Source organism: Vigna unguiculata, chromosome 11 (genome assembly GCF_037176805.1).
Source record: "Vigna unguiculata cultivar grain cowpea cultivar isolate G323 ecotype 2 chromosome 11, ASM3717680v1, whole genome shotgun sequence".
NCBI classification, from domain to species: Eukaryota; Viridiplantae; Streptophyta; class Magnoliopsida; order Fabales; family Fabaceae; genus Vigna; species Vigna unguiculata.
In genome coordinates this window covers 37,372,765-37,397,234 of record NC_140802.1, presented here as the reverse complement: position 1 = coordinate 37,397,234, position 24,470 = coordinate 37,372,765, and the positions used below count along the sequence as shown (strand labels likewise).

Here is a 24,470-nt window from a genome sequence, read left to right as displayed (position 1 = left end):
GTTTTGGCAGCTCTAAAAAATGAAATGATTTTTAAATTATATAATTTAAAAATTATTTTCGATTATTTATTATATAATTCAAAAGTCAGAACATTTTATGTAATTCAAAAAGATAATTTTCCAAATTCCGTTATTTGTATAACCAAGTATCATTTTTAACATCCAAATTATACAACCTAACAAGTTTCAACAAACACAATTTCAATTTTTTTATTTATTTTCATATTACATAATCTATATAGGACAAAATGAGAAAATAATTTTATGTGGAAGTGCAGAAAGAAACTGTCATGACATATATCTATATATGGTAAGTTCTCCTTTTTACCTACCTACACTTTTATTCAACAAAAAAAAAAAAATAGTAAATACCTATTTCGATTTTGACTTCTGTATAATTTCTACATTTTATTACTAACATATATTTTAAGACGTTCTTTTATGTGAGCCATCAACACCTTAAAAATAAATATTAGATGATGAATTCAGGAAATTAGTTTAAGAGCAATATGAAAGTTGAAGAACGAATACTGAAAAAAACAAGAAATTGAAGTTAGGAAAATATTATAAATAAAAAAAGTATGAGTTCTCATTTTTTCAAGACAGTAACCACTTTTAAAACTCTTTCCCTAATTTTCTATGACCTTTTTCTTAGATTGCTTGATCACCTTTTATCTTTTTAAGAATCAAAGACCCTGAAAGTGTTTCTCTTGTCAAGTACTACAAAATTTCGATCAATTTTTTTATTTGGGTTAGTCAATTTTTCCTTCCTTTAAGCTTCAATCTAACATGTGAGTGTATGTGACTTCTCTTGGTTGCATGTAGTGTTTTTATGTCCAGACTCGGTATATATGATTCTATAAATTGAACAGTATGATCCAATCGTCAAATGAATCTTTCTTAGTGTAGAAAGAAATAAGATTAGAAGAACGACTCAAACTCCGACGAGTTTGAACTTGTGAGAAAATAGATAGGTCGGATCATGAATTTTAATCCATCGATCAATACCAACCCGATTCATTTGGCCCTTAAACCAATTGGGTTGCACATGAGAACGATTTGAATTTAAGAACTAAGAACAATATATTAAAATATTCAAATATGAGAGTCTTCGTCATATGTAATTGTGTGAAATTAAAAGTTTTAATTACAGTCATAAGCTACTGCTAATCTTGTTTTCATCAAAGTCACTTGGATAAATCCAATGCAGAGTTTCCAAGAAAAACAACTTTTAAGTCCAAATCCTTCATTCAGATACATCCAATGCAAACATTTCAAAGATGCCGAATGTTCAGTCAAAAATTCTACCGAAAGTCTTTGCACGCAGTAAAATGTTTATGCATTCCTTTTTTTTTTTTTTTTATGGTTTATTCATCAACTTTTGACTTTTGTTTTCACATCTTTTCTTTCTTTTAGTTCCTTCCTTTTCATTTTTCATTTCTGAACTTGGATCTCGGATATCAAGGACTTTGCATTAGTAAAACTGTTCCTTCATAAATTCTTAATAGTATTTTATTCTATTTGATTAATTTCTAGAATAAGTTAATTAGATTAAGATTGTGTGAAAAGGTTGACATTTAATTACGCAGCACAGGTTTCCATTTTCAATGTGTTTAAACTGAGAAGATTTGCTTAACCGAAATTCCAAGTCATCAATAAAAATCCATTGATAAAATATATATATATAATAATATATACTCTTTCTTTCTCTCAGAGTCTATTTTTTATTTTATTTTAATCACAGTCAAGTGACAAGAATTAGTTTATGATCCGTGTTCAATCTAATAAAAATTAATTATTTATGCAAAGACTCTGAAATTCACATAAAACAATATCATGAAGTGGTATTACTTACACACAACACATGATTATCCAACAATAAAATCAAATACTGCATTCACATCTATATTTTAACATTATAATTCAGTGACATCAGGAAATGGAGAGCAAAAAAAAAAAATGATGGTAAACAACTAGTAAATTAATGCGTGGACCTAGATTGGGTTTTGGTCCATTTTTTAATCTATTTTAGGGTTGTTTAATTTAGGGAACTATTAATCTATAGATGAAACGCGTTTTAGTTTATATATATTCCCCAAAGAAAGTCTGAAGACTGTGCTTCATAAGTTTTCTGGGATTTGGAGAAATCTTTACTTAAGAGATGGTAAGAACTCCTTTCTATGACAAAAATGGAATGAAGAAAGGTGCATGGAGCAAAGAAGAAGATGATAAATTAAGAGCTTATGTTCACAGATATGGTCACTCTAATTGGCGTCAACTCCCCAAGTTTGCAGGTATTATTATTCTCTAAGATCATGATCATGATCAATGCTTATAATGGTAAACATTGTGATGAGGTTTCAACGTTGCTTTTGTATATTTTTGTTGCAGGTTTAGCAAGGTGTGGGAAAAGTTGCAGACTTCGATGGTTGAATTACTTGAGACCAAATCTAAAACACGGGAACTACACCCGAGAGGAAGAAGAAATAATCATCAGATTACACCAACAATTTGGAAATAGGTATATATATGTGTGTGTTAAAAGTTAAAACTCAACTCAACCCTAATCTAAACCTGATATATAGAGTTATTAATAGAATTTTGATATATGGTGTTGACTTCATAGATGGTCCTTGATTGCTGAAAAACTTCCTGGAAGAACAGACAACGAGGTAAAGAACTATTGGCATAGCCATCTGAAGAAGAGCTTGAAGATGAATGAAATCACAGCATCTGAGTTGAAGTCCAGGGCATGCGATAACAACAGTTTTGAAGGAAATTTAAAGGAGAGTCGTGAATATGAAAATTCTGAAAAACTAGGAGGAAATAGTGGTGATATCTTCCCTCATATTTTAGAAAGTTCAATGGCCATTTCCGCAGAAACACCAGAAGGAGAAAACTATTCGCTTAATGATGAAGAAGATGGTGTTCCTCCATTAGTATCGTACAAAGAATTCAGTGGTGATTTTTGGTCTGAGCCGTTCCTCGTAGAAGATAGTATTGATGATACTTATAAAGATGAGATTTGCAGTGGTAAAGGAATGGCTTTGTTGATTCCAAGCTTCGATGGCGCATATTTTTTGTAAAAAAATGTTTGAGATTGCGTCTTATTTTCGAAGATAATTGCGACCACATATTATTAAGTGGATTGACTTTGGTTTAATTTGAGCATAAGTGTTTGTTAATTATATGGGATACTATGTAACCATGACAAGTGTGCTGCGTTATGTAATTAATAATCTATATGGCATAAGTAATTAGGATAAAATATGATTGTACTTTTTTTGACTATTTACAGAAATACTACAGTAAATATTTTATATTTTGTTTGGAGATGGATATCTCCATTTTATCTTCTAGAGGATTGAGCTGACTATTATTAAACACCCAATCCCCTCCATCCTAACATATAATAATAATAATAATAAGGATTAAATATGTTTTTGGTCCCTTAATTTTCAGTGAATTTTTAAATTAGTCAATTTTGAAACTTTGAACCAATTTAGTACTTCTCTTTCAAAATACGTGAATTTAGTCATTTTAATAAAATTTTTTAGGTTTATTTGGTGTTTCGTACCCATTTCAAGATTGTATTTTAGTTGTTTATACTATTTGACACATTTTTACTTTAATGTTAAGTCAAATACTATTATGAAACGTGTTTGAAATGTCATTAAATGAAGAGAAATTTTATTCCACATCAACGCCTCTGTATAAGGGCTGGTGAAGTTGTAAAAAAAGAAGAATAGAGGGACAATATATGTGAGGTATTATGTGAGAGAGAAAGAGTAAAAAAAAAAAGGATAAAGACAAAGAGACACAATCAAATAATAGAGTAAATTTCCTACAACTACTAAGGTAAGGGGAGGAGTCATATACCATTTTGCATTTTTTTTTTTTACATATTTTATGCTATTTTATTGTGTAGGATGTCTCTAATCTCATTTTATTTCTTTAACTTACTTATCCTATACTATTGTGTGGGATGACCCTAAACCCATCTTTATAATTATTACATACTATCCCTAAATATTATTATTTTAATATATATATATATATATATATATATATATGAGAAATGATACAATGATTACTATTTCTTACCACTTCTCTTACCACATTACATGTCATTTGTTATTGAATTTTAATTTATTTTTTTCCTTAACTTAAAAGCTGCAGGGGAAACTGAAAAATCACTCGCGCGTGGTGCCAAACACTCACACTCTCTTACCATTACACCATTCTTTCAAACAAAACCCATTTCCTCTCCACCCTAAAAAATTCCCAAACCACCGAAGCTTCCATTGAAGAACCCCAGCCCCATTCTTTTCCACCCAGTAAGGCTTGTGTTAGGCATTGTCGAAGGTGGCATTTTCGGGCCCCCCTCTCTTCTCCCCAGAACCCCACAACAATTGCGAAACTCCGTCCTCCCTTTCATTTCCGGTAGGCGTCGTCGAGAATGAAGATCAGGTATGCATTTTGTAACCCTTCCATTTTCTTTCTTCGTTTCCACCCACGAAAAATAAGTATTCATCTTCTCCTTTCATCTTGACTTCCATGTTTGTGCTTGGTCACCATAGATTAGGGGTTTTGGACGCTTTCTGTTTGAATTTGAAAGGAATCCCATTAGTGAAAAAGATTAATTATTTCTCCATTTTCCCTTAGGGTTTTTGTGTGAACCCATTGATTGATTGCAAATAAATGGTCATTGTGTGAATTTTATGGTTTTAAGATAGATAAATTGTGATTTTTTACGTCTTCATTGATGGATTGCAAAGAAATTAGTCATTCCTTGATTTTTAAGTTTTTTAGCATTTCGAATTTTTGAGTTGTGATTTTAAGCATTTTTTATCATTTGTGATTTTGTGGTGTTTGGGGAAGTTCTGTATGGTTGTGTATGCATATTTAATGGCACTATCGTTGTGGTGAAGTCAAACGGTAATAATTCGATGTGGTGTTGGCTGTTATGTTATTTGAATACTTGTGTTATGTTAATTGTTTACCTTAATTAACTATTTTGGACATCGAAGCATTATATTGAAACCAATTTCATTACAATGATTTTTATCTCCATAGTTTATAGGAGTTTTTGCGTTAAAGTTGTTGCAGGTCCTTGTAGATGGGCATTGTATATATTTTGAAATTGAAATATATAAATGGTATACCATTGGGACTAAACATTAGGCATTTGTATGCAGACAAACAATCATTCTTATCATTTTGGTGCCTATTTCGTTCATGAAGATGAAGAAGGTCGAAATAGAAATGAAGATAGTGAGCAATTGGAGGAATGCAATATATATGCGCAAATGAAGCATCAACCACACAGACACTACAAAAGTCGTTGTATTCGAACTCCATTTGCGAGTTATGGTAGGAGGAAGTTGCTTAATTAGTTGGAAACTTTTTTGAAATGTTTAATTGTTAGAACTCTTTATATGTTAGAATGAAGTTTAAAAGTTATATTATTTGACTAAGTTACGACCTTTATAGGTATGAACATGATGTGTTTGTATGTGAGATTCACATGTTCTTAGTAAATAAGTTGTTGAGATGTATGCTTAAGTTGTGGTATTTGTCAGGGAGAGAATTTTGTTTCCCCTTACATTTTTGAAAGTTGTAATTGTTGTTATTGGGTTGCAAGATTATTTCCAAATGGAGGAGGGAAGTTTTTCCCCAAATGCACTTATATTTGCTTTAGAAGAACTGAAATGAGGTGTGTTATATGTCAGCACAGATGGGGTTCACCATGTGAGATAGGGAATTTTGTTTGCACCTGCACTTTTGAGATGTCTCAATTGTTTTTTCGTGCAAAATTCATGTATGGGTTACAACTTAATTGGTCTTGGGTTGCAAGTTAAATTAAAAAAAATGTGCTAGGGAAGTTTTTCTAGAAATACACTCATACTTCGTTTAAGAGAATTACAATGGTGTGTTATGTTTGTATAGTTGGGGTCCACAATGTTAAAGAGAGAATTTTGTTTCCCCGTGCACTTTCCAAATGTTTTTTTTGTGCAAAAAGTCAACTATGGGTAACAACTTAAATGGTTATGTCTTGCAAGTTAAATTAAAAAATGTTCAAGGAAAGTTTTTCCAATAATGCACTTAACTTGGTTTAGAAGAAATGGATGGGGTGTGTTATGTATGTGCACAGCTGGGATCCACCATGTCAGAGAGGGAATTATGTTTCCCCATGCACTTTCCAAATGTATAAAAAACATTTCGTGCAAAAAGTCAATTGTGGGTAACAACATAATTGATATTGGGTTGCAAGTTAAATTCAAAAATGTGCGTGAGAAGTTTTTTCATAAGTGCACTTATACTTGGTTTAAAAGAACTAAGATGAGGTATGTTATGTGTGTGCACAACTAGGGTTCACTATGTTAGAGAGGGAATTATGTTTTCCCCTACACTTTCCAAATGTATAAAAAAAAATTCGTGCAAAAAGTGAATTGTGAGTAACAACTTAAATGGTTTTGGGTTGCAAGTTAAATTCAAAATTGTGTCAGGGAAGTTTTTTCAGAAATGCACTTATACTTTGTTTAGAAGAACTGGGATTATGTGTGTTATGTCTGTGCATAGCAGGGATCCACCATTTCAAAGAGGGAATTATGTTTCCCCCTGCACTTTCCAAATGTATAAAAAAAAATTTCGTGCAAAAAGTCAATTGTGGGTAACAAAATAATTGGTATTGGGTTGCAAGTTAAATTCAAAAATGTGCCTGGGAAGTTTTTTCATAAGTGCACTTATACTTGGTTTAAAAGAACTAAGATGGGGAATGTTATGTTTCTGCACAACTGGGATCCACTTTCAAAATGTATAATTTTTTTTTGTCGAAAAAGTCATCTCTTGGTAACAACCTAATTGATTTTGTGTTGCAAGTTAAATTCATAAATAGGACAGGTTCACAAATGCAATTATAGTTGGTTTAGAAGAATTGGAATGGAGTGAGATATTATTGTGCAATCTTTAGGTCTCACCCTCATACTTCCTGTTGCACTTTCCAAATTTGTTATTGTTATTTTGTGCAAAAAATCCTTCATGAGTTACAACTTAATTGGTCTTGAGTTGCATGTTAATTTCAAAAAATTGTCGGCCATATTAGTATGAACAATTGTTAGCCATGTCTTTTTCAAAGCCACAAACAGAGGTAAAGTTGCAGTACTAAAATAGTTTCCTCTTCCATTTGCAAAACGCATTTCATCATGGAATGAAAGGCATACCAACAAATAAATTAAAATAATATTTTTCAAAAGGTGGAGAAGGTCTTAAGCGGACACATAAATAAAATACACTAGAAATCTTGAAACATTATTGAAAAAGGATAACTCATGACCAACAAAGCTTTAAACTTCAGAGGTTGCAACATCAAAGGTGGCATCATCATAGGCAAGTGCATTAGATGTTTCAGCTTCTGAGCTTCCAACAACCGAAAAACCAAAACCAGAAGAGAATGCAGCAACAGATGTGCCGCTAGCAGATGTTCCTGTATAGAAATGCTATCGAATGTTTAGTCACAATGGTATACCATTTATATGTTTCAATTTCAAAATATATACACTGCCCATCTGCATGGACCTACAACAACTTTAGTGCAAAACTTCCCATAAACTATGGAGATGGAAATCATTGTAATGAAAATGGTTTCAAATATAATGTTTCGATGTCCAAAATAGTTAACTAAGATAAACAATTAACATAACGCATGTATTCAAATAACATAGTAGCCAACACCACATCTAATTATTACAACACGACTTAACCACAACGGTAGTGCAATTAAATATGCATACACAACCATATGAAAATTCCCTACACACCACACAATCACAAACGATCCAAATTCTTAAAACCACAACTCAAAAAAATTCGAAATGCTAGAAAACCTAAAAACGAAAGAATGACCCATTTCTTTGCAATCCATCTATGTAGACACAAAAAATCACAATTTATCTATCTTAAAACCATAAAATCCACACAATGACCATTTATTTGTAATCAATCAATGGGTTCACACAAAAACCCTAAGGGAAAATGGAGAAATAATTAATCTTTTTCACTAATGGGATTCCTTTCAAATTCAAATAGAAAGCGTCCAAAACCCCTAATCTGTGGAGACCAAGCACAAACGTAGAAGTCAAGATGAAAGGAGAAGATGAATACTGATTTTTCGTGGGTGGAAACGAAGAAAGAAAATGGAAGGGTTACAAAATGCATACTTGATCTTCATTCTCGACGACGCCTACCGGAAATGAAAGGGAGGACGAAGTTTCGCAATTGTTGTGGGGTTCCGGGGAGAAGAGAGGGGAGCCCGAAAATGCCACCTTCGACAATGCCTAACCTCCTTAGTGGGTGGAAAAGAATGGGGCTGGGGTTCTTCAATGGAAGCTTCGGTGGTTTGGGAATTTTTTAGGGTGGAGAGGAAATGGGTTCTGTTTGAAAGAATGGTGTAATGGTAAGAGAGTGTGAGTGTTTGGCACAACGTGCAAGTGATTTTTCAGTTTCCCCTGCAGCTTTTAAGTTAAGGAAAAAAACAAATTAAAATTCAATAACAAATGACACGTAATGTGGTAAGAGAAGTGGTAAGAAATAGTAGTCATTGTATCATTTATATATATATATATATATATATATATATATATATATATATATATATATATATATATATATAATGTGCAACCTTCAACTGGAGGGACAAGTTGGCATTATCCTAGAGAGCAGTTGTGAGATTGGCCTGACATTATCCTAATGTGTAACCTTCGACCGACTGGTCCCGGGGTGACTCGCTTACACAACATAACTACCCTTAAACAAAATTCAGAGACCACAGTTAGCACAAGCCCAGATTCTCTACTGGTTTTTTTGGTGTTGTTCTCTACTGAGCATTAAAAGTACACTGTACTAATATTTTAAATATCTTATTAATATATTTTAAAATGTCAAAATAAGTGGTAATCAGTGTATTATGAAGACACAGTAGAGAAACAGTACAAAAAAACCAGCAGAGAATCCAAATTCCAGTTAGCACTTTGCCATCAGACCCTTCATTAACTCCTTCTCTTTGGAGTTTAGATGGAAGGTGACATTCTCCCCCAAGTGCAAGCTAGTCCATAACACACCACCAACAATGGAAGTTGACGCTTCGTCGTGGCGACTCCTTTGGGCGATCAGCCGGAAGGGGACAGTTTCCCCCAAGCCTACTTTTTCTTTTTTCAGGCGGACCCACCATGATCACATTGGGAGGAGCCACCATTATTTCAGAAATCAATATCTTACAAAATTATTAGAGACCGCATCTATCACATTAGGTTGTTACAGTGTTGAATATCACGACAAAATTGCCACAATAATTTAAAATCTTTCAAAATGTGTGGTGGGGTGAAATGAAACGGGTTTGATAAGAGGAGCCTAGAATACAAAAAAAAAAAACAAAAAGACAGTGTATAAAAACACACATGTTTTTTAAATTGTTAAGAGATCGACAACCTCTAGAAAGGTGGTATACACACTGATTATGAAATGTTTCGCCAAACATATGGGTGATGAGCCTGTATAAGAAGGTAGGCTAAATTTAAAAAATGAGAATAAATTTGGATTAGTCAAAGGTAGAAAACATGGGTAACATAGCCAGTACACCAAGAAGGCTATGTGTTCTTCAAGGGTAACAGGCACGTTGGGGTCATCAACAAAGTGCTCTATTATAAAGAGTCGATAAGCCTTCTTTTCCCATCAAATTTTTTCTTCAAGATTAGTGTTATGGGGAAAGCAACAAGGTGATAGGTGTCACCTAGAAGCTCAAGGCTTGTAATAGCAACAACCTCGAAGAGGTTTGGAGGAGCGTATGGCCCATAAGGTAGCTCCATTGCATTGAGCTCCTTGTTCCAGAGATGAATAGCCATAGTGAACATAGGCATGCTCAGGTGAGAGCACATTGCTTCAAGTGGTTCTTGTAGGCAACACTATAGCCCTATCTAACAATCTTATCTAAGGCAGTTTTTTAGTCAATAGGCCAGCTCGATAGATTTTGCTTGCTTGATTGCAAAAGTCCACTTGAATATTTTTGTGCTCATTTATAATTTTAGGTTTGTTGGAGCAAGGGAAGTTAGCGAATGGCTCCAAAGAAGAGGAGGTGTTTAGAGAGTCCTCGAAGGCATAAGTAGTGTCCCCGACAAAGTAAGGAATTAATGTTTGTGTTTCACATTGAAAGATGAGGATATTGAGCACAAGATTAAAGAAAGAGGGTTACACATGGTATCGAAAAAGAGAAAGTCGAAATAAAGCCGACACAAGATTAAATGTCAAAAAATGACCGAGGATTCAAGAGATGCATAGAGAAAAACATTCGCTAGAAAAAAATGAGATTGAAAAGGGTGTTAGCATATGGTAACTCTCGCAAAGCATGAGCTTAGAAGGCATAACCGACACGACATAAACAATTTTTAAACTATTATTACAAATTATTTATTTTTTATTTTATTTTAACTTAACGATTAGAAATAAGGAAAGAAAATATAAACAGGTTGTACATGTACAAAATTGGGGTGACAAATTATATGTACACGTCAAAATTCTAAAAATGTCACAGTGACAAATCTAGTGATGATTATTGTAACATAGGTCACTCAACAATTTTTGTTATCCTTAATAATTTAGTTTCCAACAATCTATATTCAAACTTTCTTTCAATCAACACAATAAAGTAATATTACTTCTACGCAATCCAAATTTATAATTTCTTATTTTCTATTAAAGTGTATTTTTAGAAGAGCTGAATTCATTTTTTTGTACTATCTTGTATCATATTAGTTTAACAAAGCCTATATATTTACTTATACTTATACTGTGTTTCATATCTTTAAAATAAATTCTTTGAATGATTTGAAGGATTTAATTATTTAGAAATTAACTTACTAAATATTCAAAGGGTTATGATAGTATAGTCCAATGTACAATATACCTGCCGCTTTTATTAAAATAGTATATTCAATTTCCTTATTTAGATAAAATGATTGACTTTCTCACCTATTTTTCTTAAAAGTTTAATGTTAAACTTTCCAAAATTAAATATTAGTGAACTCTTAAATATTTAACAATCCAGTAAAAGAACATAAATAAATATATATTAAATAATTCCATTATTAAATATATTAATAATAGTTTATAATTAAAAATACATATAATTTTGTGTGTGTTTTCTTTCTGCACAGGAAAGTCTTTTCAGCAGAGGTTGTGTGCATTGAATAAAGAGATATTGAGCATAATGAATAATAAAGACATCACTACTTGTGGTTCTTCTAGCTAGCTTTCTGCTCTATTTTTCTGTCAAATGAAAGCATCTCAAAAGAATACCAGAATAATAATAATAACACATCAATAATATAAGTTAATTGGAATGCATTGTTATCATTAATATGAATGTGTTGGCTATGAATCAATAATTTTGTGTGGTGCATAGTGAAGCAAGCCTAAAAATTACTATACATGCCTGAATTCCAAGAGTTTTTCACTTGATTGCAACAGCTATATATATAATATATATAAAGCATCAGAATCAATCCATGTTGGCAATTTAAACCAATCACAAGTGATGTTAATGCAAAGTTCCTTTTGAAATTAAGGATCATAGCTTGAGTTTGGAGATGCAGGTGGAAGTGGTCTGAAAAGCAGATATGTTCAAAGAGATGGTACAAGAGAGATAAACCTTCGCCTTCAACCTAATAATATTCGCCATCCTCACTTTCCCAGAAAGTTTGGCCTCTGATGTCATATTGAAGACCCCACCTTCCACAGCAGACAAAAAGTTTGGATCTTTTATCAATTTATGTGTCTGAATATCTGCAGTAGTGGTCACATCTGTAGTGCTTCTTGCAGGGTAGGATCTTTGTTCTAAGGGAATTCCTGCTATAATGGTGTCACCATATTTAAGATAGCCACTGCAATTTCTATGCTTGAAACTTGCATAGTTTGGGTTCTGAATTGTGATCACCAAGGCCAAAGGGGCACCTCTTGAATTTGGTGAGAGTACTTGAAAGTGTTTAAGGTCAACAGGGTGGACGAATACCGAAGGGTCCTTGGGCTTAAAGATGGTAAAAATTAAGATCATGATCACAGCAACGAGGATCAAAAGTGAGGACAAGCACAAACAGATTCTAAGGCCTCTTCGTCTTTTTAGAAGGTGGGTGGCCATGGATTCTGGCTAATAGGGGTAATAGGGATTAGGGCCTTTGAAAACTTGTTTTTGAGGAAAAAACAGTGTTCTTGATGAACGCAGAAGAAAGTGTGTGATCTTATCGTCATTATATAGAAAATTTTTGGGACTCAAAATTTTGGGATTAAGTTGGTAGAAATCGAAAGAATTGGATTTTGCCTAAAAGTTAGGGTTGAATCCTACTTGAGAACAAACCCGTGTAAACAAATTAATGTCACCAACGACTAAAAGCTACTCATACATTGCATTTGCGATTAAAACTGTCAATGAAAAAAGATTAAAATGAGTATGAATCGTGATAAGTAGAGCACCGTCAGGTTATTAAAGAGAAAAAACGTTATCATTAACTTGTCGTATTATAAAATAAAGTTAATAAAAAAAAAAGGAAGAGTAGAGAATGAAGATAAAGATGTGAATGTGTTTGGTTAAGGTTTATAATTCAATAGGTTTAATTATGTTTTTATCTTTATTTTTAGATCAAAATCTCAATTTGATCTCTCTTTTTTCAACTGTCTCAATTAGGTTTCCAATTTAGTTAAAATGTTTCAAAATTATTATTTCTGTTAAGTTTTTTTAAACTCTGAACAGTAATATGACATAGTTGGTCAATGAAAGAGTGACAAGGACATAAATCGGTGATGTGGCAGCAAAAAGAAAGCTGATTTAAGAATTAAAATTAGAAATTTTGCGGCTTTTATGCTGGTGCAGTGGAGGTTTCGTTCTTCTCCTTCGAGGCATGGTGGCGCGGTTGGTTCGTGTGTAGACCTACAGGTGCTTCGGCGTCGAGGTGCAACAATGGTGGATGTGCGTCTTTCTCGTTCAGGCGTCATGGTGAAGATCTGGTTTGTGAGTTGCGTTGAGTCTGTTGATCTTGCGAAACAATGGCAACGAGTTCACGTTCCAGAGCAGTGATTGTGGTTACGCAATGCGTGGTGATGCGTGAAGGTTTCGCTGCTGCAAGTTGACGGTTGCGCGAAGAAAGCTTGTGCAGGGATCTGTGTTCTCGTCTCCGTCAATGGTGCGAGAAGGTGGTGTTTCAGGTGCGGTGTTGAACATTGCAATGGAGATGATAATGGCAGATCTGTGATGCTGATGCGCGCTACAATGGCTGAAACGTGTTCGTGGTGTGCGAAGGTGCTTTGTCCACTGGAGGTGAGTTCCAAAACTGCTGCAGATTCTTGGTGGTTCGATGGTTGTGGATTGAACACCGCATGGAGAAAGCCATGGCATCAACGAAAGAAGCATGAAGCCCCTCTCTTCTATTCTCTTCTCTTGTTCATAGACTATTCTTCTGCTTCTTTTTCTTTTTCTTCTTCCTCCTTTTTTTTCTTTCTATTGTTGTGTTGAGTTGGTTTCTGGATCAAATTATCTTGATTCGAGAGTTGCACACGCAGTCTGTGGTGTTTGGGTCTGAAACCACTGAATTTGAGCTTGACTTTTGATGAATTTGTTGATGATTGTTGTTTATGTTATCAATGTGAGTGGAGGAGTGAGTGAGGTTGTTACTTTTTTTCTTTTAAAAATTATTGTTTTAATGGGAGAAGGGAAAGGTGAGGGGAAGAAGCTTTAGGCATTCATGACTCAATAAAAGAGAAGAAGCTTTAGGCATTTCATACAATAAAACGATTTTCACACTACATTACACGTCTTATTCACACATTTTAGTAACACAAATCCACCTCAGCAATCACAAACTACGTTTACAAAAACTTAACAAAAATGGTAATTTTAAGATATTTAACTAAATTGGGTACCTAATTGAGACGGCTGAAAAAAGAAAAACAAAATTGAGATTTTGACCCGAAAATAGGGATCAAAGACATAATTAAACCAATTCAATATATGCAAGAAAGTAGTGGTTATCCTCGATAAAGATGGAATCAATAATAATGCATTGTTCAATTGAAATGATGATATAGATATCCAAAAGACTCATTCATGTGAGAATTTATAAAGTATATTTAAAGTCTTTGTTAAAAAGAACTTTTGAACAAATGATTCACAACTTTTAAACTCTGACATCTTAATTATATAAGTTTATATCAAGAGATAAATAAAATATATAATGAATAATATTATATTAAAAATTATAGAATAATGTTAGAAGTATCACCTTAATGAATGGGCAATAACATCGATCTTTTAAGTTACGGGAATGTTTGTTTCTTTAAAAATTATGCATTTGGGTCGGTTGCATCACTGGACTTACAAACTTCAATCTTTTTTTCAAGTTTTATTCAGTGAGATACTATCCTATTTTAATTTAATTTTCAAGGATTAAGTAGTGTCATATTATTTGAGCCCATCATTAAAATGAATCATAGACTCTAATATTATTGATTTTTTTTTTTGAGAAAAAATATTCAATAACAACAATGATACTTGTAGTTTATGGATAGATAAGTGAAAGGATGAATTTAAGAAAACATACAAGAAATTCTGAATCATTTGTTTTAATGAATGAATAGGTGAATATTAAAAATTAAAAAAAAAGTTTGTGATTAAATTGATAGATGTAATAGATAAAACAATTTTATAAATTAAGATGTAAGATCACAAGTTTACACTTGTGATTAAAATTAATATAAAATAAAATCTAATCAGTTAAAATTAATTTAATGTAATTAGATTTTTAATAAAAAAATATTAGGTTTAATTTATTTTAAAATAAAATTAAAAGCAATTGGTTGAAAATATTTTTAATTAAATATTACACGAAAATAAATTAATATTATTATTAATATGTTATATTGTCATTAATAAATTACTATTAATAAATTATAACTAATAAGTCATTAATATCATTAATAAATTATTGTTGTCATTAATAAATTATTAATATTATTAGTATTAAATTATTTATTGTTAATTGAGATATCTTAGAAATTTTTGACGTTATTTTTATTTATTATACTTTAATTTTGTTTTTATTTCTAAAACTGTTGGGTCAAATTATAAAATTGTTAAAAAGAATTTATGTATATATATAATGTGCTTGACACAACGTTGCTTCTAGATAGGGATGTAAAAAGTATCCCTAACCATGGGTATCCATGGATAAAATCCACAATGAGTAGGAAATGAATATTAAAAATGGATACCTGTTACTCGTGGGTACGGGTAATTTTGATACCCGCATGTTAATGGGGCGGGTACGAGTATTATAGTATCTGTACCCGTGGATACCCGTACCCGCTAAACTTTAATTCACAAAAATACTCTTATATATATATATATATATATATATATTAGTAAAAAACATTTTGTCCTAATTTTTTATAAGCTGCACATCTTGTCTTCTGTCTTCATTATTCCAATTTCAAGTATTGGTATGTTTTCTTCTTCCAAGCACATCCCTTGACATTCTTCTCTTTCCCTTCTTTGAAATTGGACATATACATCAAACCCTATATAGACAATGACGTTTATGGCATGCTTGTTGTCAAATGATGAAATCAAAATAAGAATACTTGGCACGTGACAGTTGAGGTTTATTATTTGATTATTTTTCAGGAATCAGTCGGAGAAAGTAGGCTTGTTGATCAAAACACTAATTAAATAATTTCCATTGTGTTGAACGTCATTTTATATTTATTTTTATAATTATTTGGACTTGTATGGACTTGAGTTAGTTTGAAATTTATTTAAAATTTATAACAGTGATGTATTTTATTTTATTTTATTTGAATTTATGATTAAATATTTATTTTTTAAATACCTGCTGGTACCCGTGGATATCCGCGGATATGAAAAAAATAGACGAGTACCCGCATAACGGATACCCGACGGATATGAGTACGGGTACATGACAAATATTTATCCAGCGGGTAAGATACAGAGAAACTACTACCCGTACCCTACCCGCCCTGTTGACATCCCTACTTCCAGATATGCAGAGCAAACACCATCCAAAGGGCTGAAGTTCACACGATGGACACATGATAGTGTTGCGTTGCAAAGGAAATAGGAACGAGATGAAGAGTATGAAAGGAAACCTAATTTTCTTTTTAATAATTTAATAATTTCGTTATATGATTTAATAAGCTGAGTTTTGATTTAACGCATCACAATCCAATCACAATTTTACACTTTATTAACCTTTCGTAATTCTTTCATTATAATATATTTTATTCAACCACAAAAAGAACTTTCAAATTCTTTTTTAATATAATTATTTAAATATCAAATAGTATATTATTTTAAAATATAGTTATTTAAAATTTCTAATTAATGTAGTTTTTAAATATTAATTAATATATTATTTATATCTATATATTATGTAAATATAATTACTTAAAAATTTTGATTAATATAACTATTTAAATAGTATTTAGATTTTAAATATTAATTAATATATTATTTATATTTATATACTATTTAAACATAATTATTTAAAATTTCTTATTAATACAATTATTTAAACATAAACTTTTTTATAAATTTTATATATATATATATATATATATATATATATATATATATATATATATATATATATATATATATATAAAAGAATACAAGAATGTGCATTCAACGTATTGGTTGAATGAAACAAAAGATCCCAAATGGTCTTAATCAGCTGATGTTGTTCTTGTAAATCAAGAAGGATTTTCCATAACTAAACCATGAGTTACAAAGAGTAAAATCCTTCTTTAGTAACATGAAAAATTTATAAATATATGTTCATTGACATATTATGGTAAGTTATCATTTTTTTGTTGGATTTAATGTCTAAAATATCCTTTTCACTAGATTTTAGATTTTAGAGCCACCGATCACATGACAACATTTCCTAAATTCTTTTCCACATATTTTTCATGTTCTAGTAATAAAAGAACCTCCACACTTGATGCAAAGATGATAATTGTAGCAAGTCAAGGAGATACAATAGTATACCTAACCATACTCTTGAAAAATGTCCTACATGTTCCTAAATTGTCCACAAATATGACATCCATTAAAAATCTTACCAATAACCTCTCTTGTAATGTGATTTTTCATAGAAGTTCTTGTATATTACAGGACAAGAAATCGAGGAGGACAATTGGACATGTTAGAGATTGAAATGACCTTCACTATATGGGAGACTTGAACCAGCCTATTATGAGTCACTCTTGCATGACTGAATCATCAATACATGATCAGGAAAAAATTCAGTTGCATCATTATTGTCTTGGACGTCCCTCATTTTTGTGTAATAAAATGTTGGCTTCCTTCTTTGTTCAAGGCTTTTGAATTTGAACATGCATAATCTTCATTGTGAGGTTGGTGAATTGGCAAAACACCAATGTGTTTCATTTCCTCCTACTTGCTATAAAATATGTTATAATCCTTTTTATTTGATTCATATTCATGTCTGAGTCCCTCTAATGTTTCAAATATTTTAGGAGCTAAATGATTTGTTACTTTTATTGATGATTGTACAAGGATAACGTGACTTTTTCTCCTTAAAAACAAATTTGAGGTTAGTTTTGTTGTAATGAATTTTGTGACACTAGTTAAAAATCAATTTGGGATGGTTATCAAGAAATTTAGATATAATAATGCTAAGAATTATTTTAATCCTTAGACTTTTTTTTTTTCAAAATGAAGGGATAATTTATGAATCTTCATGTGTTTATACACCCCCAACAAAATGAAGTTGTTGAACAAAAAATGCACATCTTTTAGAACAAACAAGCGCACTCCTCTTTCAAAACAATGTTCTAAAAATATTTTAGGGGAAGTCATTCTCTCTACCACTTATTTAATTAACATGTTACCCTCTACTGTTTTACAATTAAAATGTTCAGTGGAGGTATTTCATTTTTTTACCCGCATATAAATCATTCTATTAGCTTTCCTCATAAAATATTTGATTGTGTTTCTTTTGTCCATGTTCATAAACAACAAAGAGGAAAACTTGAAGGGAAATATATCCATATGAAAAGAAAAAAAAAACTTGAAGGAAAATATATCCATATGAAAAGAAAAAAAAAACAAGGGACTCACCTTGAGGGGAGATTGTTGGGAATAGTCTAAGTGTGAGTCAAAGTCCCACATTAGATAGAATAGACACCAGTGCAAAAAGGGCCTTTGGCAGCGGTTGTTTTTAATATTCTGCACCGGTTCAGGAACCGAAGCATATTGGGGCGAGGCCAAAAGGTCATAGCTTTTTGCCTCGGTTAAGAACCGAAGCCATAGAGTCCCCTTCTGCCTCGGTTTTGGGTACACCCGAGGCCATAAGGGCTTTTTTCGATACCCTTTTGGCCTCGGTTTTGGATGCACCCGAGGCCATATGGGCTTCTTTTTTTTCCACCACTTCCCTTTCTGCTTTTTCTGCCTTCCAGCTTGACCCCCCTGCTGCTGCTGTTTCAAACCTTCTCTTGGGTCTTGTTCCGCCCAACCCTGACCTCTGGGCTCTACGTAGGTCAGAGAGGGCCTCACTCTCTGATCCTTTGAACAGTGCAATGCAAACCCTGCAGACCATGGAAGCCATGAACGTTCACGGCAGCCTTGCCTCTTCAATTGAGTCGCTCAGCAACATCAACCAAGACTTGCACCTGAAGCTGCTGCAGCAGCGCATGGCGACAATGATGTTCGGTGGGGACAGCCAGAAAGGTGAGAGCAGCGTTGCGGTAAATGGGTTTGGGAATCAGAAGCTGCTACAACCGGTTTCGTTTCAGAACCTTGCGATTTCAAAGCCAGAGAACTTGCCAGCTGGCAGTTCCATAAATGGTGGTCCAAGTCGCGTGGTGGTCTCGCGTGGTGGTGGACGGACGCGAGACGAGACGGCGGCAGGGGGCTCGCGTGGTGGTCCCGCGTGGTGGTGGCTGGACGCGAGATGAGACGGCGGTGGCAGGAGGCTCGCGTGGTGGTCTCGAGTGGTGGGCTCGCCGGAAGTCGCGGAGAGAAGAAGAAACAGCGACGATGGCAGCGCAACAGCGGCAGTGGCAGCGGCAGCACGAGAGGCGATGGCAGTGGCAGCACGAATTTGCAGAGAGAAATGGCAGCTGCATGCGAGGAAGAAGGGGTTCTGTTTTTGAGCCCTAATTAAACAATATGGCCTCGGTTCCACTTAGAACCGAGGCCTATACCCGGTTTTGGCACCGGCTTTTCCCCAACCGAAGCCTATAGGTCCCAACGTCAATGGCATTTTTGAAATTTCTGGCAATCTTTTTGGCTTCGGGCCTCCTTAACCGAGGCCTATTACAGCGTTTGGCACCGGTTTCTTCAGAACCGAGGCCTATAAGTTGCCTTTAATTTCAAAATTGTCACCGCACCGTTATATGCTTCGGTTGCTGGTCAACCGAGGCCTATAAGGCGAGGTAAAATCGCAATTCTGCACTAGTGAGACAAAGTTAAACACTATATAAGAATAAAGATAAAAGACTTATATATGAAAAAATATTGCCTTAAGATTTTGGGATAAAAGTGGTGTCAAATGTCTTATATGTGTAAGACTTATATATGAAAAAATATAACCCAACAATATAGGACTTTTAAATATAAAAGATTTAAATGATGATTCAATTATTATCTTTAAACCATGCAATTATAATAAATCAAAATAAAATTGATTTTTTAAGCTTAAGCTTTTATATGGTAAAATAATTTTAAGAAAATATTTAAATTTATCAATATATCAAAATTTTTTAAAAAGATAAGATAATTTTGCAAAGATATTAAAATTTTATTAATATTAAAATATTTTTGTTAGGTTTGATAAGATCTAATCAAACATAAGATTTGAAATATAATAAGATTTCAAATAAAAAATAATAAGATTTGAATATAAGACTTGAAATATGATAAAATTGTCTTATCTAAACAAGGCAAATAAATTTGAAATATAAGATAATTTTAAAAAGTTTATATTTGAAAATATAAGATGATATTGAAAAGATATATTAATATGTAAATTAACATCACAAATAAATTATATATTAATATCACACGAATGAAAATATATATATATATATATATATATATATATATATATATATATATATATATATATATATGATAAGATATTATCAAACAATAGACTTGAAATATAAGATAGTTTTGAAAATCTTTTAAATGCAAGATAATAAGATTTGAAATATAAGATAAAATTTTCTTTTTTAGATAAAGAAATTTTAAAAAATTTGAAATATAAGATAATTTTGAAAAGATTATATTTGAAAATATAAGATGATATTGAAAAGATGTGTCATGTTTTATATGTAAATTAACATTACGGATATATTACATATTAATAGTATATATATATATATATATATATATATATATATTGTATTGTAAAAAATTAGACTTGAAATATGAGATAATTTTGAAAATTTTTGAAATGTAAGATGATAAGATTTGAAATATAAGATAAAATTGCCTTATTTAGATAAGACAATTTTAAAAATTTTGAAATATAAGATAATTATGAAAAGATATGTCATGTTTTATGTAAATTAACATTACAGATGTATTATATATTTATAGCACACAAATGCAAAAGAGAAAGAAAATTCTATAGATATGTCATTTTCAGTTTTTCATTAATCATTGATAGCAAAATCGATAAAAACAAGAATATTATATATATATATATATATATATATATATATATATATATATATATTATGATTTATTAATGATTTTAATTTCTTAAAAATATAACCCTTTTATATTAAATATATTTATTATATTGATTTAAGAAGAAGTTTGTAAATTATAGAATCAATTTTATCAAATATCTATATATAATAATCCTTTATTTTAAAATTTAATCTTTTTTCAAATTATCTTATCTATTAAACATGAATATTTTAATATTTTCTAAAATTATTATATCATATAAAAGATTAAGTTAAAAATCAAATATTTTTTATTTATTATAATTACATTGTTTAAAGATAATTACTATATCATTATCTAAATCTTTTTATCTTTAAAAGTCCTATATAATAACACATTTGTTTCAGAAAAGTCTCACTTCAATCATAAACTCTTTCACTTCAATCAAAAGCTCTCCATTCAATTTTTGTTCATACATTTCTTCTTACATAGAGATGACGGATATGATTATTAGGAGTGATTATGATGTATATATACATTTTATTATTTATTTGATTTGGAATTGATTTTAGGATTTGTGTTTCTCGAGAAGGTTGTTCTGATGTATTTATATGTGTTAAATGAAATTTTAGATAAAGCAAGGTGAAGAGGGTCAAAAAATGAATGATCTTTTCCAAATAGGAAAAAAAAGAAAAAGAAATGAGAGAAGCTATGCTGAAATAACTTTCTCAGTCATGAATGTCATGACTGAGTTTGAAGTTGCTGTTGAGGAGGATGTTGATCTTTACCGACAGGGAAAACTTGTCATTAATAAACTTAAGAAGTTGCCACTTTTGATCGAGGTCCTCTCAAAGTATGTGGTTAATTTAAATTTAATTTTTAATTTTTGATAATAACTTTATCCTTATTCTAATAACTTTTTCATCAACTATTTTGCAGGAATCATCTTCAACAAGAGTTTTTAGATCAAGGATCGTTGACTGTATTAAAGAAATGGCTTGAGCCACATCCTCATGGAAGCTTGCCAAATCTAACCATACGCACAGAAATTTTGAAGATTTTGAATAATGTATATTGAATTTGCACCAATATAATATTATATTTTACATGATTATGTTTATTAGAAAAAATTATTTAGAATCACATTTTATTTTTTTCATTATGTAGATAGATTTAGAGCACCATGATAGAAAGGAACAACTGAAGAATAGTGGCATTGGAAATGTAGGGTTTCTCATGTGACTAACTTGCTTTCTTAAAATACCCCCTAAAATGTTTCTATCCTAATCATAATTTGAACATTTTACTGTGGCAGGTAATCATGCTTCTATCAAAATCTGATGAAGAAATTAATATAAATAGGAAACTGGTCGAGGAATTGGTTAACAAATGGGTAAGTAATACACCATTTAACTTTTGATCCATTATATACGATAGACATTCGTTTAAGTCCACATTCATTTAAGTATGCATCCCATCTAAATCTGAATTTAAAAGAAAGAAAAATTCTTAGACATATATATATATATATATATATATATATATATATATATATAATAAAATAACATGTTCTTTCATATAACATATTTTTTATATTTATCATATATCTCATATTTTCATAATCCCTACAAATTTCTAACACCCATAATATTTCATAGTATAATTATATGATGTTCTATATTCTAATTATATAACTCTTAAAATTCCATAAGTTCACATCCTAATTAAATTCGGATCAAACTTTACATATTAATATGCAGATTTAAACGAATGTTTAATGTATTTTATTGATTCCTTATTTGTTTTCATAATTAATCTCTCTTTTTATTTTTATTTTTGTTTAATTGTTATGTTTATGTCAATTGTATCTTGTACTTGCAGCTTCGATCCTTATACAATAATAAAGATACAATTTCATTTAGAAGATCAGAGCTTACAAAACAAGTGAAGAGCGCTCTCCCAAATCACCAACATATTAATAAAAAATTGCAAAAGTTGAAGACATCAGGCAGAAGCAGCTTCAAGCAGCAAAACCGATTTTGATACTCAAATATTTGTAAAATACAATACTATGTAACAAAATTGTAAGATTATTTTAGATCGTAACACAAAATATTGAAATAAATAAATTTGTTTCTCTATACCTTTTATCCTATCTTTTATATTTGTAATTTCTAATTTCAAATAATATACATATCAGATAAAATAGAATTATATTAATGTATTTGATTTTAATTTAAGGAAGATAGTTTTGCATTTTTTTTTTCGAATTTTAAGATATTATATGACTTGTAAAAATTGTTTAGAAGAATATTGTTGTAATGATTAAATTTTTAATTAACTTTATTCATTTGTACAATGATATTTAGATGAAAACAATATCCTTTGTTAAAATAATTATGTATATTCTTGAATGATCAGATATACATCAAGGATAAGAATGAAATTAATCAAAACTAACAATTATTTTGTTATTAATAGATTTTTACGATTAATAAATATTCACGATATATATTAGGTTTAATTATGTTTTAAGTTAATAAATTTGAAAACTTTTAATTATTGAGTCGAAGTGGTCTGTTCATTACTTAATAAATTTAATTTTTTCAACTGAGTCACCCTAGTTAACAATATGTGTTAACTAGGTGATAAACCAACGTAGTTATTATCTTGTCAGTTCACCTTATTGATCATATGTCATTTTATTATTTTAAAATTTTATAACTCATAATTTTATAATATATGATTACAAAATTACAAAATTACAAAATTACAAACTTATAAAACTATAAGATTATAAGATTATAAGGTTATAAGATTATCAAATTATCAAATTATAAAAGTACAAAATTATCAAATTATAAAAGTATATTGTATTTCGTTTTCAGAAACATTTTCACCATATACATGTGTCAATATCCCAAATAACCTTTTTATTGTATTTCGTGCACTTGTATGACGAAGATTAATGTCATCCAAACCTCTTATTCTTCATTTTCCATTTGTGGATGAAATTAAAATTGGAAGGATTAAACTTTAACCACACGTGGAACATCAGTATAGGCATTGAATGAGGTCAGGAAAATTTCTTTGAAAAACTTAGACTATGTTTCTCATTCATGTCACGGTAAGGAGTGGATTTCACAAAACAAATATTAAACACACCAAAACAACAACATTAAAGTCAGAAAACACACCTTGACAATGGGTGGAAGGTGCTTGTTGGTCGAAGTAAATGATGATATTAAGTGATTCTTGAACCTCTTGAATGCATCAAAAAATGCTACAGTTGTTATGCGTTCAACATAAACGCTAGATTTTATTTGCTTTAATGGTGTTTAATTATTTTAATTTATTTTGTCCAAGCTAAAGAATCAGATAGTGGGTTTCAAGGCAATGAATGCAATTTAATAAGAGTGGCTTACGAGACAACTTTGAGAGAGTGTTTTGTAGAAGACGTGAGATAAGCAATGTAACAGGAATGGACTTAAAAGGGGGAAAATGTCATGTCAATTAAATCTTTAAGGGTAATTTTGTCAAAACAAATTTTCTTACTTTAATATTATGAAAGTTACCACTACAAATAAAACCCACTGAACGAGTTTACTTCCTTAGTTTTTTATTATTGTGTGTATGTGTAGTAGGGAGAATGGAACCATGGCGGGCTCTAGAAGTAGACAAATCTGACTTGCACACATTCATGCGACGTTAC

The 24,470-nt window shown here is 31.1% G+C and overlaps 3 protein-coding genes across 3 annotated transcripts; 2 read left to right on the top strand and 1 right to left on the bottom strand.

The window, feature by feature from the left end:
- The first annotated feature begins 2,147 nt into the window (after positions 1 to 2,147).
- LOC114170521 (transcription factor MYB63-like) lies at positions 2,148 to 3,186 on the top strand. The gene is made up of 3 exons (XM_028056016.2): positions 2,148 to 2,294; positions 2,392 to 2,521; positions 2,627 to 3,186. The coding sequence occupies exons 1-3, from the start codon at positions 2,162 to 2,164 to the stop codon at positions 3,084 to 3,086; spliced, it is 723 nt and encodes a 240-aa protein (XP_027911817.1). The 5' UTR covers positions 2,148 to 2,161; the 3' UTR covers positions 3,087 to 3,186.
- An 8,178-nt stretch (positions 3,187 to 11,364) lies between these two features.
- On the bottom strand, positions 11,365 to 12,247 carry LOC114168364 (uncharacterized). The gene has a single exon (XM_028053148.2). The coding sequence runs from the start codon at positions 12,185 to 12,187 to the stop codon at positions 11,621 to 11,623; it is 567 nt and encodes a 188-aa protein (XP_027908949.1). The 5' UTR covers positions 12,188 to 12,247; the 3' UTR covers positions 11,365 to 11,620.
- A 9,170-nt stretch (positions 12,248 to 21,417) lies between these two features.
- Positions 21,418 to 22,801, top strand: LOC114170364 (protein IWS1 homolog 1-like). The gene is made up of 5 exons (XM_028055838.2): positions 21,418 to 21,611; positions 21,698 to 21,827; positions 21,926 to 21,982; positions 22,074 to 22,151; positions 22,640 to 22,801. The coding sequence occupies exons 1-5, from the start codon at positions 21,418 to 21,420 to the stop codon at positions 22,799 to 22,801; spliced, it is 621 nt and encodes a 206-aa protein (XP_027911639.2).
- Positions 22,802 to 24,470: the final 1,669 nt, after the last annotated feature.

Excerpts from the sequence above, each read along its gene's own strand:
- LOC114168364 (XM_028053148.2), bottom strand. The coding sequence starts at position 12,187 with ATGGCCACCCACCTTCTAAAAAGACGAAGAGGCCTTAGAATCTGTTTG.
- LOC114170364 (XM_028055838.2), top strand. The coding sequence starts at position 21,418 with ATGAATGATCTTTTCCAAATAGGAAAAAAAAGAAAAAGAAATGAGAGA. Across the intron at positions 21,828-21,925 it reads TTTTGAAGATTTTGAATAAT|ATAGATTTAGAGCACCATGA; the intron begins GTATATTGAATT and ends TTCATTATGTAG. Across the intron at positions 22,152-22,639 it reads AGGAATTGGTTAACAAATGG|CTTCGATCCTTATACAATAA; the intron begins GTAAGTAATACA and ends TTGTACTTGCAG.
- LOC114170521 (XM_028056016.2), top strand. The coding sequence starts at position 2,162 with ATGGTAAGAACTCCTTTCTATGACAAAAATGGAATGAAGAAAGGTGCA. Across the intron at positions 2,295-2,391 it reads TCAACTCCCCAAGTTTGCAG|GTTTAGCAAGGTGTGGGAAA; the intron begins GTATTATTATTC and ends TTTTTGTTGCAG. Across the intron at positions 2,522-2,626 it reads CACCAACAATTTGGAAATAG|ATGGTCCTTGATTGCTGAAA; the intron begins GTATATATATGT and ends TTGACTTCATAG.